Source organism: Bombina bombina, chromosome 6, assembly GCF_027579735.1.
Source record: "Bombina bombina isolate aBomBom1 chromosome 6, aBomBom1.pri, whole genome shotgun sequence".
Taxonomy (NCBI): domain Eukaryota; kingdom Metazoa; phylum Chordata; class Amphibia; order Anura; family Bombinatoridae; genus Bombina; species Bombina bombina.
The window spans coordinates 569,167,168-569,186,311 of NC_069504.1; the positions used below are offsets into that span (position 1 = coordinate 569,167,168).

At 37.7% G+C, this 19,144-nt stretch overlaps 1 protein-coding gene across 1 annotated transcript in view; it reads right to left on the reverse strand.

The window, feature by feature from the left end:
• The window catches only part of MYO1E (myosin IE), a 416,633-nt gene that overhangs the window by 133,767 nt on the left and 263,722 nt on the right, over positions 1–19,144 (reverse strand). Inside the window, exons 16-18 of the mRNA XM_053717534.1 lie at positions 4,937–5,018; positions 4,649–4,755; positions 3,589–3,687 (exon numbers count right to left, since the gene is read on the reverse strand). Of these exons, the coding sequence (XP_053573509.1) occupies positions 3,589–3,687; positions 4,649–4,755; positions 4,937–5,018 (288 nt within the window). The remainder of the gene's footprint in view (positions 1–3,588; positions 3,688–4,648; positions 4,756–4,936; positions 5,019–19,144) is intronic.

Genomic DNA, 19,144 nt, shown 5'->3' on the forward strand with positions numbered 1-19,144 from the left:
ACGGGCGATATGACAGTGGCTAGCCTTTTATATTGGTGATTTGACAGTGGCTAGCCTTTTATACTGATGATATGACAGTGGCTAGCCTTTTATACTGATATGACAGTGGCTAGCCTTTTATACTGGTGATATGACAGTGGCTAGCCTTTAATAATGATATGACAGTGGCTAGCCTTTTATACTGGTGATATGACAGTGGCTAGCCTTTTATATTGGTGATTTGACAGTGGCTAGCCTTTTATACTGATGATATGACAGTGGCTAGCCTTTTATACTGATATGACAGTGGCTAGCCTTCTATACTGGTGATATGACAGTGGCTAGCCTTTTATACTGATATGACAGTGGCTAGCCTTCTATACTGGTGATATGACAGTGGCTAGCCTTTTATACTGATGATATGACAGTGGCTAGCCTTTTATACTGATGATATGACAGTGGCTAGCCTTTTATACTGATGATATGACAGTGGCTAGCCTTCTATACTGGTGATATGACAGTGGCTAGCCTTGTTGTCTGCTGACTTAAGCCAAGTTTGGCTCCACCAAAATAAGAATAATGATGGGTGGAGATTGGCTTTTGAAAAACTATTTGTCTAAAAACATTTATACTTGGTTGAGGTGTTATTCTATAGCAACACAACAGAAATGTAATTACAAGGTGTTTACTGTCCCTTTAATGCTACTATTATGGTGTCTGGGACACTTTCTCTCACATAGTATGTGTGTAGTCAATGACAAAGACAGAGCTTTATGGAGTTTCTGGCTGCAGAGACCCAACAATAGCCAAATAACGCTGCAAGTATTGCAAACTCATCACTTAGGACTCTAAAGCCTAGATATGTTTACCAGAATCATCCCAAGCTCCTAGATACAAAGCTCCTTCCCAAAACACATGACCTGTGGCTGTATCTTTCCTTACAATATAATTACAGTGAGAGGTATTCAAAGCAGACCGTCCTCATCACAAAATGAAACTAAACCAAAACTCACCTATCTACTATCATACTGTGTTGTTATAAAGAGACTCACAAGTCTTGTATTGTTTTGTTCTCAAGCCACCAACAAATACAAAATGATAAAAAGGATAATGATTAAGAAGAAAAGAAAACCAAATGGAAGATTTTTATGTTTCTGCTCTTCAGTATTGTGCCAATTACATCATACCTTCATATACAAGCAGTCTCAAACCTTGTTCATGCATATTTATGACACCTAGATACATATTGATTATACTAATCAGAATTATTATTTATTATTGAGAATGAGATCTTATAATAGTACTGTTGATGGCTTACAATTTATAAGCTTAAATATAATTTTATTTTATATGCAAATATGTGCAAGCAAAACATAAAGGGCTAGATTACAAGTGCAGCGCAAACGGATTTGCGCTAGTGCAATCACGGTTTTGCGATCCATTTTCCTTCCACTGATATTACAAGTTCAGCGGAATTCTGATTGCGCTAGCGCAATAACCTTTTCCGCTTCAATCCTTACCACGATCTAAGAGCTGTGGTAAACTGGGTTCCGAAAATAAAAAGGTAAAAAAACACAACAAAAATATACATTACAAAGTACACGTTTACCCATAAATAAACCCCTAAACTGCCACCCCCCACATCGCACAGTATCTAAATAAACGGTTAATCCCTAAACCACTATTCCCCCACATCGCAAACACTAAATAATACTATGAACCCCTAAACTGCCACCCCCCCACATCGCAAAATACCTAAATAAACTATTAACCCCTAAACCGCCATCCCCCACAATGCAAAGTTATAAACTAACATCTAAACCCCCTAACCTAACACCCCCTTACTTAAGGGGTTATTAGATTAGGGGCTTATGGTAGGGTGTAGGGTTTATTTTAAACTTTTTTTTCTCCATTTATTTCTATGGGGGAACACATGCACGCGCAAGTGAAAACTCCGCTTAGCATTTTCGTGCTTTCCTGGTTTCCGGGCTAGTGCAAAATACGTTTTTTTTGCAACTTTTAATACCAGCAGAACCCGAGAGGAGCTAAAAGTCTAACGCTAGCAATGTTTTCTCTAGCAATAAAATGGAAGTTACAGAGGCACTTGAGTACTTGATTCTTTTAACTTGGACCAACTAAATACATTTATGTTTTATTTTTTATACTGTGACAGAAAAAAATTAAATATATTAATTAGAATAGAATTTTTAAATGTTTGAGTGTACAGTATATGTGTGTGTGTGTTTAATATACAAGAAAAAAAAACATAACTATTTTCCATGTATTTTCTTTCCTGGCTTTTCCAACAGTCATACTTATCTAATACATGGAATGTTAAATCCCATTTCAGATTTGCGCATGATTTCTTCTGTGTGATCTTTGCTTGCAAATGTAAAATTCTACACAGAAATGTTTATTCATGCGTTAAGGTAGTGAACAGTGCAAAGAGGTCAGACAAGAAAATAACAGACATTAGAGAAACACGTATTTCCAGCCCTGAGAATATTTTTTACACAACCTATGGCTTTTAGAACATAAATGATGTCACTATGGAAGGAAGCGAAAATGTACAAACAGAGATTTGTCTTAAGATTCCTTATGTTTAAGCTCTAATGCCCCATGAATGTTTCTGTAAGTCACTAATAGAAATGTACTCTATATTGCTTTTCACTCTCAACATGTTACTACAAACTGTAAAAGTACATTGGGCGGATATGAGGACGTTCACATGCCACAGACAAGTATGCAGAGGCTTCCTTATCAAACAACTCACAGTACACATTGATTGTACAGTAAAATAGTTAGAATAAATGCCTGTTTCTAGGTGCATGCCCTACCCTCAAACATATTTGGGAATATAAAATAATAAAGCTTACTGATGCCTGTAACACACCACAACATTACAAATTCTGCTTAATAACTGCTTAAAAATTACTCTTTTTTACGTTAAACAGTTCTGTAGTATTTTTATACTTTTACTTTTGAATGTTAACTGCTAGGAAATACATAAAAAATAAAATGTAATTTAGTTTCAGCACTTGCATTTGTGGATTTTAAACCAAATCTGAATCTACTGCTGTGTTATTTGCCTTACTAAACATGTATATAGAACCTGCTATATCAAATGTCATTTGTATAGCTGAGCCATGAAACTTTCTATGTGTAATCCAAACAAAATCTGAATAAGAGAAATAAGCTCTACATTTGGTTAATAGTATTTTCTACATGCGGTAATCGGCCCTTATATGAAGGAAATAGAGTAAACAGTTTACATTTGTATAAAAGATAAATGAAGAAAAAACAAATATGCAATGTTAATTTTTTTCTAGAAATTCTTAGCTATCTAAGCCTAACTGCAGAAACAATTATTTCAAAACATTTAACTGTTTGTCCGTCTACTTCCACCTTTTAAAAATTGTAAAATCTTCTGCTTTATACAGTCAGGATCTTTGGAGTTAAAAAAACAAACGTTATATCCCTGTAGAAATACAAGTGAAGTGGAAAAAACAGGATATATTGCCACCAGGTGCATTAGTTACAGTTTCCTTTTTTTTTTTCTTTTACAACCAGTAAAATGTAAAAAAGTTAGCTGAACAATGCTCTTCCTACCTCTGCAAGAATTTCTTGAATACCCTTCGGTAGGCGTATCCTGCCCGCCGCACTCGGATGTTTTCCTTCAAGCCCAGATACTCCACTTGATGTTTGACCCTTCAAAATAAATGGGATTTGCATTAATGAGTGTGATAAATAAAACTTAATGATTGGTTTGAGTAAAAAAAAACTGCTGAAGATAAGAAGAAATAGGCACTGAACAAGTATGACTTACAGAATCTTTAAAGGGAGAGTTAACTGTAATAGTTTATATTCTTTAATGTGTTCTCAGTGATCTATTTTATCTGCTAGAATGGATTAAATTGTTTACAAACAGCTAATTTACCTTTATTTTGTTATTTGAAATAGCTGTGTTTACCTGTTGTATCCCCACCTATACTGAAAATGTACTGGTAATAGAAAACAAAGGTTTAGATTAAATTATGCTCCCAGTGGGGGGGGGGGGGGTGACTTAAATGTTCATTTCCATTGTTCTCTCTATGTATTGGTGCTTAAAGGGACACTGAACCCAAAAAAATTATTTCGTGATTCAGATAGAGCATGCAATTTTAAGCAACTTTCTAATTTACTCCTATTATCAAATTTTCTTCATTCTCTTGGTATGTTTGTTTGAAAAGCAAGAATGTAAGTTTAGATGCCGGCCCATTTTTGGTGAACAACCTGGGGTGTCCTTGCTGATTGGACAGCACCCAAAAAAGTGCTGTCCATGGTTCTGAACCAAACATTTGCTGGCTCCTTAGCTGAGATGCCTTCTTTTTTAAATAAAGATAGCAAGAGAACGAAGAAAAATTGATAATAGAAGTAAATTAGAAAATTGCTTAAAATTGCATGCTCTATCTGAATCATGAAAGAAAACAATTTGGGTTCAGTGTCCCTTTAAGTAAATAGTGAGAAATAAAATAAGGAAGACTTAGAATACTTAGCCAGATACACTTCTAAATATGAGAACTTAGAATTGAATCTTCTAGTTTTCAAAACTGTTGATTGATTTAATGTTACTAGTAAAATCCAAGCCCATTTGTATATTATTAATGCACATTCTAAGTTCTGTACATACCTACTCTCCTCCCAGTCTCTGGATTTCTTTGTTTCATTGGGTTTTATGCAACGTATGTAGTGAGGTGTACATTTCATTAACGTCTTGACAAGGTCATTTGCTTGTTTCTGTAACAATAGACAATGCATACAAATATAAAAACAACCTGTATTCTAGTGTTTGGATTATTAATACATTAAATTATTAATAAAATAGTGTGACACATATAGACAGTATTATTAGCACATCAGCACATTCTTTATGCCCAATTGATTGGCTCATAAAAATATAATCCAAAGCTCTACGCACCTTGATTTTACTGCTTGCGGTAGTAGGACGTCCTTTCTTTTCTGCATGAATATTTTCGGAAAATAAAGCTTTTATGAACGGCCTGAAGAACAGTAATAAGAACATATTAATATCAAATTCTATAACTCTTATGGGTTCATGGCATTTTTACGAATAGTGGCAAATTGGAACATCTCTCCCCAATGCTAGTCCTTATCTTTTAACGATCCTTTCATTTTCAATACAGATTGCTGTGGTGCTACAATTTTGTTGGATTTGAGAAACCGTAACACAGGTAAAAATTTCAAGCCTGATGATTCCATGTATTGTAGATAGAATATGTAACATTTTGAATAAATACGTTGCTCGTGTTGGACATTATTTGCAATGACTAGACGTGTACAGAAATTAGTATTCATTATAGATTATTAAAACAAACCAACAAAGGTGACCTATTTTTGTCAGAAATGTATTCATTAACAATACAAATTAATGAACGTAAAGAAAATGTGTTTATTGGTTTTTCCATTTAATAGACAGGGCGGAACTAAATGAAGTAAAGTAAAGTAAAGTAAATTTGTGCACGTCTATTTACAACTATCATTTTATGAATTAAAACTCAGCAAGTTTTTACCCAACATTCTACACTGGAATCTTCACACTCACTGTAGGGTGCGTTTGTGTAATGGTTTATAACTATATACATGCCAGAGTTTTACTAGTTTTTGTCTATGTGATATCTTATCCTATCATATATTTTACCATTGCTATTATCTTCTACTTAGTCATTATACATTTGCTAACTAAAGAACATTTTTGGTTTAAGATTTAGGTTAAACAAGAGAATTAAATACATATAGGGCTAGACAACAAGTAGATCGCTATCATTTGCACGTGAACGATATTGGGTTTTCAAGGCTGTTTGTGCATAAGTTAAAGGGACATTCTACACTAAAATTGTTATTGTTTAAAAATATAGATAATGCCTTTACTACCCATTCCTCAGCTTTGCACAACCAACATTGATATATTAATATACTTAATAACATTTAAACCTCTAAATTTCAGCCTGTTTTTAAGCCACTTTAGACAGCCTCTTAATCACATGCTTTTTTATTAGCTTTTCACAACAGGAGACTGCTAGTTCATGTGGGCCATATAGATAACACTGTGTTCACAATCAGATGTATAAAACACGCCAATGATACAAGTAAGACCGTACTTACAAGATATAAGACACTTGAGAAGTGCCATGACCTATTTTTTATTACTTACCCCTGATACATTGTATCGTTAGCAACATTTGCTACTACAGGACGAGCCTGCTCTTTGGAACCGATGCTGGATGCAGGTTTTCTATCTTCGCTCTCACACTAGGACGATAACCAGGAACGTACCGGTGGGAGTTAGCTGGACGACTCTATAACAGTCCAGAAGGCGGTTGTGACACTTCTCAAGTGTCTTATATCTTGTAAGTACGGTCTTACTTGTATCATTGGCGTGTTTTATACATCTAATTGTGCACTATGGTGGCGCCTTCTTTTTTATCATTTATATCTGCAGAGCTTAACATCTTGGGACACCAACAAGAAATTTGAAGAAGCAGCTTGCCATCTGTTCCTGATTCAGGACTTGGATTTGGGACTTTTTGCTTATTCGTTTTCATTCCCATTATCAACCTTGCAGTGGTTTGGTTGGGTTTGTTTTTATCATTACACAGATTGTATTTTATTTGTGATAGAGTATAACACGTATGCACTCTTCTATTGGTGATAATACACCTTTATAGGTTATATATACCTCTACAATTTACATGTATTATATGTTTGTGTGTTTTTTCAACAGTTACTTTTTGGCGCACTGATTTTTATATATATTATTAACACTGTGTTCACACCCAAGGAGTTATTTAAGATTTAGCACAACACAGTACTAACTGCAAGTCAATAGATAATAATTTAAAAGTCATGTGATCAGGGGGCTGCTTAGATACAAGGTAATCAAAAAGTATATTAATATAACTGTGTTGGTTATGCAAAAATGGGGAATGGGTAATAAAGGGATTATCTATATTTTAAAACAATAAAAATGCTATTGTAGACTGTCCCTTCAAATTCCGCCCGTATTACAAGTTGAAAGTAAATGCAAATGCGTGAAAAAAATCACAATTTATACTAGAATGATTACCGCAACCTCAGAGCTCTGGTTAACTGTTAAAGGGACACTGAACCCAAATTTTTTCTTTCGTGATTCCGATAGAGCATGTCATTTTAAGCAACTTTTACTCATATTATCAAATTTTCTTCATTCTCTTGGTATATTTATTTGAAAAGCAAGAATGTAAGCTCTGTCAGACAGCAGGAGCGAGCTGCACTTAGTGCTATTGCGCGGTCGGGCCGGGCTGTGACTATACAGCTGGCCCGATGCGCTGAGTAAATATAACAGACCCGCTCAGCAGAGTACAGAGAGCGGGTCTGTAAAACAGCGTTTTTTTAAAAAAATGAATAGGGTATATTATGTTTTAGAAATGTTTGGCTAATATAATGTTATATAATACCGCAACTTTGAGAACACGAGAGCGCAAACTTTTTACTTTCAACTCGTAATAGAAGCGTGAATCTCTGTGCGCAAAAAAGTTACTTCAAGCGGCTTTAACTCTTGAACGCAAGAGAAAACTACTGTTCCTCTCATAATCTAGCCCATAGTGTTTGGGGCTGCATTGTGGGCTTTAGACGGATTGCTTTAAGCATTACTAAAATTAAATTTGCTTGAGTGTTTTTATAAATTGCTTTTCAAGACGGCAAATCTATGTAGTGGTTTCATTAGTTCATAAATAGTGCATCAAGTCAACTGCATGAACATAGTAAGGGAAAAGAACCAGATATTCCTTCCTTTACACTCTTGTAAGTCGATCTATAATGAAGGTTCATGAATTTCACATTAGATTGCAAGGCAATACATAGTACATGCTGTATTTCACCTTACAAGAAGGTGTATATATATATATAGATAGATAGATAGATAGATATATGTGAGTGTGTTTATATATATATATATATATCTCAAATGAGTTTGTTTTCTGATATATCATCTTCCTTTGTCATAAAATTAAACATTTTCTTAATCTCTTCATCAAATAGAACAGACATTTCAGACAATCTTATGGTGAAGTTTAATGCATAACATAAAGTAATCTTTTTATATTTTATAGATAACCCAGCATGTATAATGATGTATAATTTAGATGATTAAATGGCTGGAATTACAAGATTAAAATGATTACCTAAACCAGTTTAAGGTGATGGGTGCCTACATAAAACATATATTTACTCACTATTCTTTCCTCCCTAAATTCAGTCTTTAATTACACAATGCCTTTTAACCATGTTGATGTGAGTCATGTATAGTGGTTAACAGGAATGAAACCCAAAATTTGTCTTTCATGATTCAGATAGAGCGTGCCATTTTAAACAACTTTCCAATTCACTTCTATTATCCACTTGGCTTTGTTCTCTTGATAACTTTTGTTAAAAAGCATACCTAGGTAGGCTCAGAAGCAGCAGTGCACTACTGGGAGCTAGCTGCTGACTGGTGGCTGCACATATATGCCTCTTTTCATTGCTTCACAGTTCACACAATATGTACAGTTAGCTTCCAGTAGTTCATTGTTGCCTCTTCTTCAAAGGATACAAATAAAATGAAGAAAATTAGATAAAATAAGTGCATTGGAATCTTATTTACTGTAGCTGAAGGAGGCTGGTGGATTCAATATGAAAACATAAGGAAGCTTGGGGAGCTTATGTAGAGAGGAGCATTGGGTGATCTATAAAGAAAGGTGTCTGCTGTGCCCAGGGGTAAGTTGTGTGTTGGGGGCTGATATAATATTGGTTAAAGTGATAAGGGAAATTGTGTTAAGGATTAATTTATGGGGGTGTGAAATAAGGGATTCATTGTGAAGATGCCTAGTGTGGTAGGGATTCATGCAGTTGATAGAAATTTCAGTCAGGGTTAACTTTTTGGGGGGTTAATGGCAATGAGGTCTTCAACAAGGGACAGGATATAGGGGTGAACTGCAGGGGATATGCTGCAAATGGGTCTAATAATGGGGAAGTTTTGGTGTGAAGTCTCGGAGGGTGACTGGCAGTAGGGAGGGTTAGTGCAGTATAGGAAGGCTGGCCGGAGTCACAGGGAGATCAGAGGATCCACTTATAGAATAACACTGGTGCTTATTAGACATAAGTATTTGTGTACGTTACACGCAAATCGTTTTTATGACTTCTGTAAAACAAACCATACAGGTGGTCACTTGTCCCACCCTATAATAGCAGTCTTGCAAAAATAACAGCAAACTAATGTGGCTGTAAACATTGAGCTGTTATAAGGAAAAGTGCACACAGAAAGTCACTTATAATAACATAATTTATGTAAGAATTTACCTGATAAATTCATTTCTTTCATATTGGCAAGAGTCCATGAGCTAGTGACGTATGGGATATACAATCCTACCAGGAGGGGCAAAGTTTCCCAAACCTCAAAATGCCTATAAATACACCCCTCACCACACCAACAATTCAGTTTAACGAATAGCCAAGTAGTGAGGTGATAAAGAAAGGAGTAAAAAAGCATAAACAAAGGAATTGGAATAATTGTGCTTTATAGAAAAAAATCATAACCACCATAAAAAGGGTGGGCCTCATGGACTCTTGCCAATATGAAAGAAATGAATTTATCAGGTAAATTCTTACATAAATTATGTTTTCTTTCATGTAATTGGCAAGAGTCCATGAGCTGATCAACTGAAGCTTCATTCTTAAAAGCCCACAAAGTGGAGACTGATCTAGTAGAATGAGCTGTAATTCTCTGAGGCGGGGATTTACCCGACTCCAAATAAGCGTGATGAATCAAAAGCTTTAACCACGAAGCCAAGGAAACAGCAGAAGCCTTCTGACCTTTCCTAGAACCAGAAAATATAACAAATAGACTAGAAGTCTTCCTGCAATTTTTAGTAGCTTCAACATAATATTTCAAAGCTCTCACCACATCCAAAGAATGTAAGGATCTTTCCAAAGAATTCTTAGGATTAGGACACAAGGAAGGGACAACAATTTCTCTACTAATATTGTTGGAATTCACAACTTTAGGTAGGAATTTAAATGAAGTCCGCAAAACCGCCTTATCCTGATGAAAAATTAGAAAAGGAGACTCACAAGAAAGAGCAGATAATTCAGAAACTCTTCTAGCAGAAGAGATGGCCAAAAGAAACAACACTTTCTAAGAAAGCAATTTAATGTCCAAAGAATGCATAGGCTCAAACGGAGGAGCATGTAAAGCCTTTAAAACCAAATTAAGACTCCAGGGAGGAGAGATTGATTTAATGACAGGCTTGATACGGACCAACGCCTGTACAAAACAATGAATATCAGGAAGTTTAGCTATTTTTCTGTGGAATAAGACAGAAAGAGCAGAAATTTGTCATTTCAAAGAACTTGCAAACCCTTATCCAAACCATCCTGAAGAAACTGTAAAATTCTAGGAATTCTAAAAGAATGCCAAGTGAATTTATGAGAACACCATGAAATGTAGGTTTTCCAAAGTCAATAATAAATATTTCTAGAAACAGATTTACGAGCCTGCAACATATTTTTAATTACTGAGTCAGAGAAACCTCTATGACTAAGCACTAAGCGTTCAATTTCCATACCTTCAAATTTAATGATTTGAGATCCTGATGGAAAAACGGACCTTGAGATAGAAGGTCTGGTCTTAACGGAAGTGGCCAAGGTTGGCAACTGGACATCCGAACAAGATCTGCATACCAAAACCTGTGTGGCCATGCTGGAGCCACCAGCAGCACAAACAATTGCTCCATGATGATTTTGGAAATCACTCTTGGGAGGAGAACTAGAGGCGGAAAAATATAGGCAGGTTGATAACTCCAAGGAAGTGTCAATGCATCCATTGCCTCCGCCTGAGGATCCCTGGACCTGGACAGGTACCTGGGAAGTTTCTTGTTTAGATGAGATGCCATCAGATCTATTTCTGGAAGCCCCCACATCTGAACAATTTGAAAAAACACATCTGGGTGAAGAGACCACTCTCCCGGATGTAAAGTCTGATGACTGAGATAATCCGCTTCCCAATTGTCTATACCTGGGATATGGACCGCAGAAATTAGACAGGAGCTGGATTCCGCCCAGGCAAGTATCCGAGATACTTCTTTCATAGCTTGGGGACTGTGAGTCCCACCCTAATGATTGACATATGCCACAGTTGTGATATTGTCTGTCTGACAAATGAATGGTTCTCTCTTCAAGAGAGGCCAAATCTGAAGAGCCCTGAAAATCGCACGGAGTTCCAAAATATCTAACATCAATTCTGATCATATCAAAAATGGCATCACAAACAAAATTATTAGCATGTTGAATTAACTTAACAATGCTATACATATTATGGTCTGATACTTGTTGTGCTAAAGTTTCCAACCAAAAAGTTGAAGCAGCTGCAACATCAGCCAAAGAAATAGCAGGCCTAAGAAGATGACCTGAATATAAATAAGCCTTCCTTAGATAGGATTCAAGTTTCCTATCTAAAGGATCTTTAAAAGAAGTACTGTCTTCCGTAGGAATAGTAGTACACTTAGCAAGAGTAGAGATGACCCCATCAACTTTTGGGGATCTTTTCCCAAAACTCCAATCTATCAGTAGGCAAAGGATACCATTTTTTAAACCTTGAAGAAGGAGTAAAAGAAGTACCCAGTCTATTCCATTCCTTTGAAATCATATCTGAAATAGCATCAGGAACTGGAAAAACCTCTGGAATAACAACATAAGGTTTATAAACCGAATTTAAATGTTTACTAGTTTTAGTATCAAGAGGACTAGACTCCTCTATATCTAATGCAATCAACACTTCCTCAATAAAGAACGAATATACTCCATTTTAAATAATTACGAAGATTTGTCAGTGTCAATATCTGAGGCAGGATCCTCTGAATCAGACAGATCCTCATCAGAGATAGATAAATCAGTATGTTGTCGGTCATTTGAAAATTCATCAACTGTATGAGAAGTTTTAAAAGACCTTTTACGTTTATTAGAAGGTGGAATGGCAGACAGAGCCTTCTGAATGGAATCAGAAATAAATTCTCTCAAATTGACAGGAATATCCTGAACATTAGATGTTGATGGACTAGCAACAGGTAATGCAACACTACTGATGGAAATATTCTCTGCATGTAAAAGTTTATCATGACAACTATTAGAAACTACACCCGGAGGAACAGGTACTACAAGTTTACAACAAATGCACTTAGCTTTGGTAGAACAAATATCAGGCAGCAGGATTCCAGTAGTAGATTCTGAAACAGGATCAGATTGAGACATCTTGCAATATGTAAGAGAAAAAAACTACATATAAAGCAAAATTATCTATTTCCTTATATGACAGTTTCAGAAATGGGAAAAAAATGCAAACAGAATAGGCCTCTGACAAAGAAAAAAAAGGACCAGAGGCAAAAGGAAATGAAGTCTTAAATAATGACAAACAGTTTGGCGCCAAGTATGACGCCCACAACTGAAAATATTTTTTGGCGCCAAAAACGTCCACAACAAACATGAGCTTCATAGATGACGCAACCTCGTGAAAAGACTCTGCGTCAACTAAGACGCTGAAAATGTTGAATTTGCGTAAACAAACGTAATTCTCGTGCCAAAAATGACGCAATAAATTATAGCATTTTGCGCCCACGCGAGCCTAATACAGCCCGCAATTTAGAAAAAAGAATCAATTTGAAAACCTCAGGTTAAAAACACATTTTTTTTTTATGCATTTCCCAAATATGAAACTGGCAGTCTGCAAAAAAGGAAATATACTGATAAACCTGAATCATGGCAAATATAAGTATAAACATATATTTAGAACTTTATATACAAAGTGCCAAACCATAGCTGAGAGTGTCTTAAATAAATGAAACATACTTACCAAAAGACACTCATCCACATATAGCAGATAGCCAAACCAGTACTGAAACTAGAATCAGTAGAGGTAATCGTATATAAGTAGGCTGACCATATTGCCGCTTTAAGAAGGAACACATATGGAAAATACATATGTCAGGGTTCTTATTAAAAACATTTCTTTAAACGGCCCTGAAAACAGCCCTGACATATGTATTTTTCATATGTGTCCCTTTTTAAAGCGGCAATATGGTCAGCCTATATATAAGAGTATATCGTCGATCTGAAAAGGGAGGTAGGAGATGAATCTCTACGACCGATAACAGAGAACCTATGAAATAGATCCCTGTTAGGATGACCATTGTATTCAATAGGTGATACTCCCTTCACAGCCCTCTGACATTCACTGTACTCTGAGAGGAATCGGGCTTCAAAATGCTGAGAAGCGCATGTCAACGTAGAAATCTTAGCACAAACTTACTTCACCACCTCCATAGGGGACAAAGTTTGTAAAACTGAATTGTGGGTGTGGTGAGGGGTGTATTTATAGGCATTTTGAGGTTTGGGAAACTTTGCCCCTCCTGGTAGGATTGTAAATCCCATACGTCACTAGCTCATGGACTCTTGCCAATTACATGAAAGAAAACTCTTTTATTCTAAGCACGTAAAATTGTCACAGCAAATGAGATAAATGCACATTAATCCAGGGAGCATATCCCTGGATTATCTTACTATACATATTTTACATACTATAACATATTTTACATAATATACATATTGTACTATCAACATGACAGTCAAAATGCTTTTAAAACATTAAAGGGACACTAAACCCAAAAATGTTCAATTTACTTATATTGTCTAATGTGCTTCATTCTTTAGATATCATTTGTTGAAGAAATAGCAATGCACATGGATGAGCCAATCACACGAGGCATCTATCTGCAGCAACCAATCAGCAGCTACTAAGCCTATCTGGATATGCTTTTCAGCAAAGTATATCAAGAGAATGAAGCAAATTAGATAATAGAAGTGAATTAGAAAGTTGTTTAAAATGTCATGCTCTTTCTAAATCATGAAAGAAAAAAAAATGGGTTTCATGTCCCTTTAATTTTGTACACAGATCTTTCAGAATGTAATGCATAAATATCTCTTTTAAAAATGTATGTTTTATTCTGAAGCCTTCAATACGTGCACTGGGTTTTTGGCAGACAATATCTGGCTCTAAACAGTTCATGCCAAGGTAAATGAATAGACCTTCAATGAATAAATATAAGAGTCTATTGCTTCCATTAAATTTCCATTCCCAACATATGAAATATGAGGCTTAAATGACTTGCCACATTTTCACTTTCATTATCTTTGCCACGTTATTACACTTGTATTCTGGAGGCACTCCAAAGTAGGATCTCAAATTCTACATCTATTTAATAAAACTTTCATTTGACATACTTGATATAATTAGCTTGTAAAACTTGTATAGTCAAACCACAATTTCATTTCTCACTTTAAGGAAAACAAACAAACATAGATTCAGTGGTTAATTGAAAATGTAATGCTGCATGCAAGAGCAATTGGAAAACCACAGCGCTATCTTACCCAAGAGCTCTCTAGTTAAAAACAAAAGATTCAGCCTTTCCTTGAGAGGAAGCAAAAGTGGTTCGAAACAATTAAAATGGCGGTCACAGAACAAAATCGACCACAGAGCTAACTATCAATAGTACAGGGGTTACTTTGGGGATCACATTTGCTATTCATTTTTGCCATTACTGTTCTCTAGTTCTCTGGACATGAACAAAAGATGTATTACCTTGCACATTAACCAAAGCTACATTATTGAATATCAGGGCATAGAAGGACAGCTGTTCTTCATTGTAGTCATAATGAACTATTATTGCAAATATAAACAAACGTTTTTTTAACCCAAAGGACCAATCATTTTGTTATATATAACAAAAACAAGTATAAGAATGTGAAAACAGAATTTATGCTTACCTGATAAATTACTTTCTCCAACGGTGTGTCCGGTCCACGGCGTCATCCATTACTTATGGGATATTCTCCTCCCCCACAGGGAAAGGCAAGGAGAGCACACAGCAAGAGCTGTCCATATAGTCCCTCCCAGGCTCCGCCCCCCCAGTCATTCGACCGACGGTTAGGAGAAAAAAAGGAGAAACTATAGGGTGCCGTGGTGACTGTAGTGTATAGAGAGAGAAATTTTTCAAACCTGATTAAAAAACCAGGGCGGGCCGTGGACCGGACACACCGTTGGAGAAAGTAATTTATCAGGTAAGCATAAATTCTGTTTTCTCCAACATTGGTGTGTCCGGTCCATGGCGTCATCCATTACTTGTGGGAACCAATACCAAAGCTTTAGGACACGGATGAAGGGAGGGAGCAAATCAGGTTACCTAAACAGAAGGCACCACGGCTTGCAAAACCTTTCTCCCAAAAATAGCCTCCGAAGAAGCAAAAAGTATCAAATTTGTAGAATTTGGCAAAAGTGTGCAGAGAAGACCAAGTTGCTGCCTCACATATCTGATCAACAGAAGCCTCGTTCTTGAAGGCCCATGTGGAAGCCACAGCCCTAGTAGAGTGAGCTGTGATTCGTTCAGGAGGCTGCCGTCCGGCAGTCTCATAAGCCAATCGGATAATGCTTTTCAGCCAGAAAGAAAGAGAGGTAGCAGTAGCTTTTTGTCCTCTCCTCTTACCAGAATAAACGACAAACAAAAAATAAGTTTTGTCTGAAATCCTTTGTTGCTTCTAAATAGAACTTTAAAGCACGGACTACATCTAAATGGTGTAACAAATGTTCCTTCTTTGAAACTGGATTCGGACACAAAGAAGGGACAACTATTTCCTGGTTAATATTCTTGTTGGAAACAACTTTTGGAAGAAAACCAGGCTTGGTACGCAAAACAACCTTATCTGAATGGAACACCAGATAGGGTGGATCACACTGCAAAGCAGATAGTTCAGAAACTCTTCTAGCAGAAGAAATAGCAACCAAAAACAGAACTTTCCAAGATAGTAACTTGATATCTATGGAATGTAAGGGTTCAAATGGAACCCCTTGAAGAACTGAAAAAACTAAATTTAGACTCCAGGGAGGAGTCAAAGGTCTGTAAACAGGTTTGATTCTGACCAAAGCCTGTACAAAAGCTTGTACATCTGGCACAGCTGCCAGTCGTCTGTGTAACAAGACAGATAAAGCAGATCTCTGTCCTTTTAGAGAACTCGCTGACAATCCCTTATCCAAACCTTCTTGTTAGAAAGGAGAGGATCCTGGGAATATTAATCCATGAGAATCCCTTGGATTCACACCAACAGATATATCCTTTCCATATTTTATGGTAAATCCTTCTAGTCACAGGTTTTCTGGCTTGGACCAGAGTATCTATCACTGAATCTGAAAACCCGCGCTTGGATAAAATCAAGCGTTCAATTTCCAAGCAGTCAGCTAGAGAGAAACTAGATTTGGATGTTCGAATGGACCTTGCACTAGAAGATCCTGTCTCAAAGGTAGCTTCCATGGTGGAGCCGATGACATATTCACCAGGTCTGCATACCAAGTCCTGCGTGGCCACGCAGGAGCTATCAGAATCACTGAGGCCTTCTCCTGTTTGATCCTGGCTACAAGCCTGGGAAGGAGAGGGAACGGTGGAAATGCATAAGCTAGGTTGAATGACCAAGGCGTCACTAATGCATCCACTAGAGTCGCCTTGGGATCCCTGGATCTGGACCCGTAGCAAGGAACCTTGAAGTTCTGACGAGACGCCATCAGAGTTCCCACTCCCCCGGATGGAAAGTCTGACGACTCAGATAATCCGCCTCCCAGTTGTCTACTCCTGGGATGTGAATTGCAGATAGATGGCAGGAGTGATCCTCCGCCCATTTGATGATCTTGGATACCTCTCTCATCGCCAAGGAACTCTTTGTTCCTCCCTGATGGTTGATGTAAGCTACAGTCGTCATGTTGTCTGACTGGAATCTTATGAATCCGGCCTTCGCTAGTTGAGGCCAAGCCCGGAGAGCATTGAATATCGCTCTCAGTTCCAGGATGTTTATCGGGAGAAGAGACTCTTCCCGAGACCATAGACCCTGAGCTTTCAGGGAATCCCAGACCGCGCCCCAGCCTAATAGACTGGCGTCGGTCGTGACAATGACCCACTCTGGTCTGCGGAAACTCATTCCCTGAGACAGGTGATCCTGTGACAACCACCAACGGAGTGAGTCTCTGGTCATCTGGTCTACTTGAATCTTTGGAGACAAGTCTGTATAGTCCCCATTCCACTGCTTGAGCATGCACAGTTGTAATGGTCTTAGATGAATTTGAGCAAAAGGAACTATGTCCATTGCTGCAACCATCAACCCTACTACTACTATGCACTGAGCTATGGAAGACTGCAGAATAGAGTGAAGAACTTGACAAGCTTTAGAAGCTTTGACTTTCTGACTTTTGTCAGGAAGATCTTCATTTTTAAAGAATCTATTATCGTTCCCAAGAAGGGAACTCTTGTCGACGGAGACAGGGAACTCTTTTCTACGTTCACCTTCCACCCGTGAGATATGAGAAAGGCTAGAACAATGTCTGTATGAGCCTTTGCTTTGGAAAGAGACGACGTTTGGATTAGAATGTCGTCCAGATAAGGTGCCACTGCAATACCCCTTGGTCTTAGAACCTCTAGAAGGGACCCTAGCACCTTTGTGAAAATCCTTGGATGATCTTTGTGGATAGGAATATGTAGATACGCATCCTTTAAATCCACGGTAGTCATAAATTGACCCTCCTGGATTGTAGATAAAATTGTTCGAATGGTTTCCATTTGAACGATGGAACTCTGAGAAATTTGTTTAGAATTTTTAAATCCAGAATTGGTCTGAAAATTCCCTCTTTTTTGGGAACTACAAACAGATTTGAGTAAAACCCCCGACCTTGTTCCACAGTTGGAACTGGGTATATCACTCCCATCTTTAACAGGTCTTCTACACAATGTAAGAATGCCTGTCTCTTTATTTGGTTTGAAGATAAGTTAGACATGTGGAACCTTCCCCTTGAGGGTAGTTCCTTGAACTCCAGAAGAAAACCCTGAGAGACTATTTCTAGTGTCCAGGGATCCTGAACATCTCTTGCCTAAGCCTGAGCAAAAAGAGAGAGTCTGCCTCCTACTAGATCCGGTCCCGGATAGGGGGCTACCCCTTCATGCTGTTTTGGTAGCAGCAGCAGGCTTCTTGGCCTGTTTACCCTTGTTCCAGCCTTGCATTGATTTCCAAGCTGGTTTAGTCTGGGAAGCGTTACCCTCTTGTCTAGAGGCTGCCGAGTTGGAAGCCGGTCCGTTCCTGAAATTGCGAATGGAACGAAAATTGGACTTATTCTTAGCCTTGAAAGGTTTATCTTGTGGGAGGGCATGGCCCTTTCCCTCAGTGATGTCTGAAATAATCTCTTTCAATTCTGTCCCAAAAAGGGTCTTACCTTTGAAAGGGGTATTAAGCAATTTTGTCTTGGAAGATACATCCGCCGACCAAGACTTTAGCCAGAGCGCTCTACGCGCCCCAATTGTAAACCCTGAATTTTTCGCCGCTAACCTCGCTAACTGCAAAGCGGTGTCTAAAATAAAGGAATTAGCTAACTTAAGTGCCTGAATTCTGTCCATGACTTCCTCATACGGAGTCTCCCTACTGAGCGACTTTTCCAGTTCCTCGAACCAGAACCACGCCGCTGTAGTGACAGGAATAATGCACGAAATAGGTTAAAGGAGGTAACCTTGCTGTACAAAAATCTTTTTAAGCAAACCCTCCAATTTTTTATCCATAGGATCTTTGAAAGCACAATTGTCCTCAATAGGAATGGTTGTGCGCTTGGCTAGAGTAGAAACCGCCCCCTCGACCTTAGGGACTGTTTGCCATGTGTCCTTCCTGGGGTCGACCATAGGGAACAATTTCTTAAATATAGGAGGAGGGACAAAAGGTATGCCTGGCTTCTCCCACTCCTTATTCACTATGTCCGCCACCCGTTTAGGTATCGGAAAAGCATCAGGGTGCACCGGGACCTCAAGGAACTTGTCCATCTTGCACAATTTTTCTGGGTTGACCAGATTGTCACAATCATCCAGAGTAGATAGCACCTCCTTAAGTAATGCGCGGAGATGCTCTAATTTTTATTTAAATGTCACAACATCAGGTTCTGCCTGCTGAGAAATTCTTCCTGTATCAGAAATTTCCCCATCTGACAAACCCTCCCTCACTGCCACTTCAGATTGGTGTGAGGGTATGA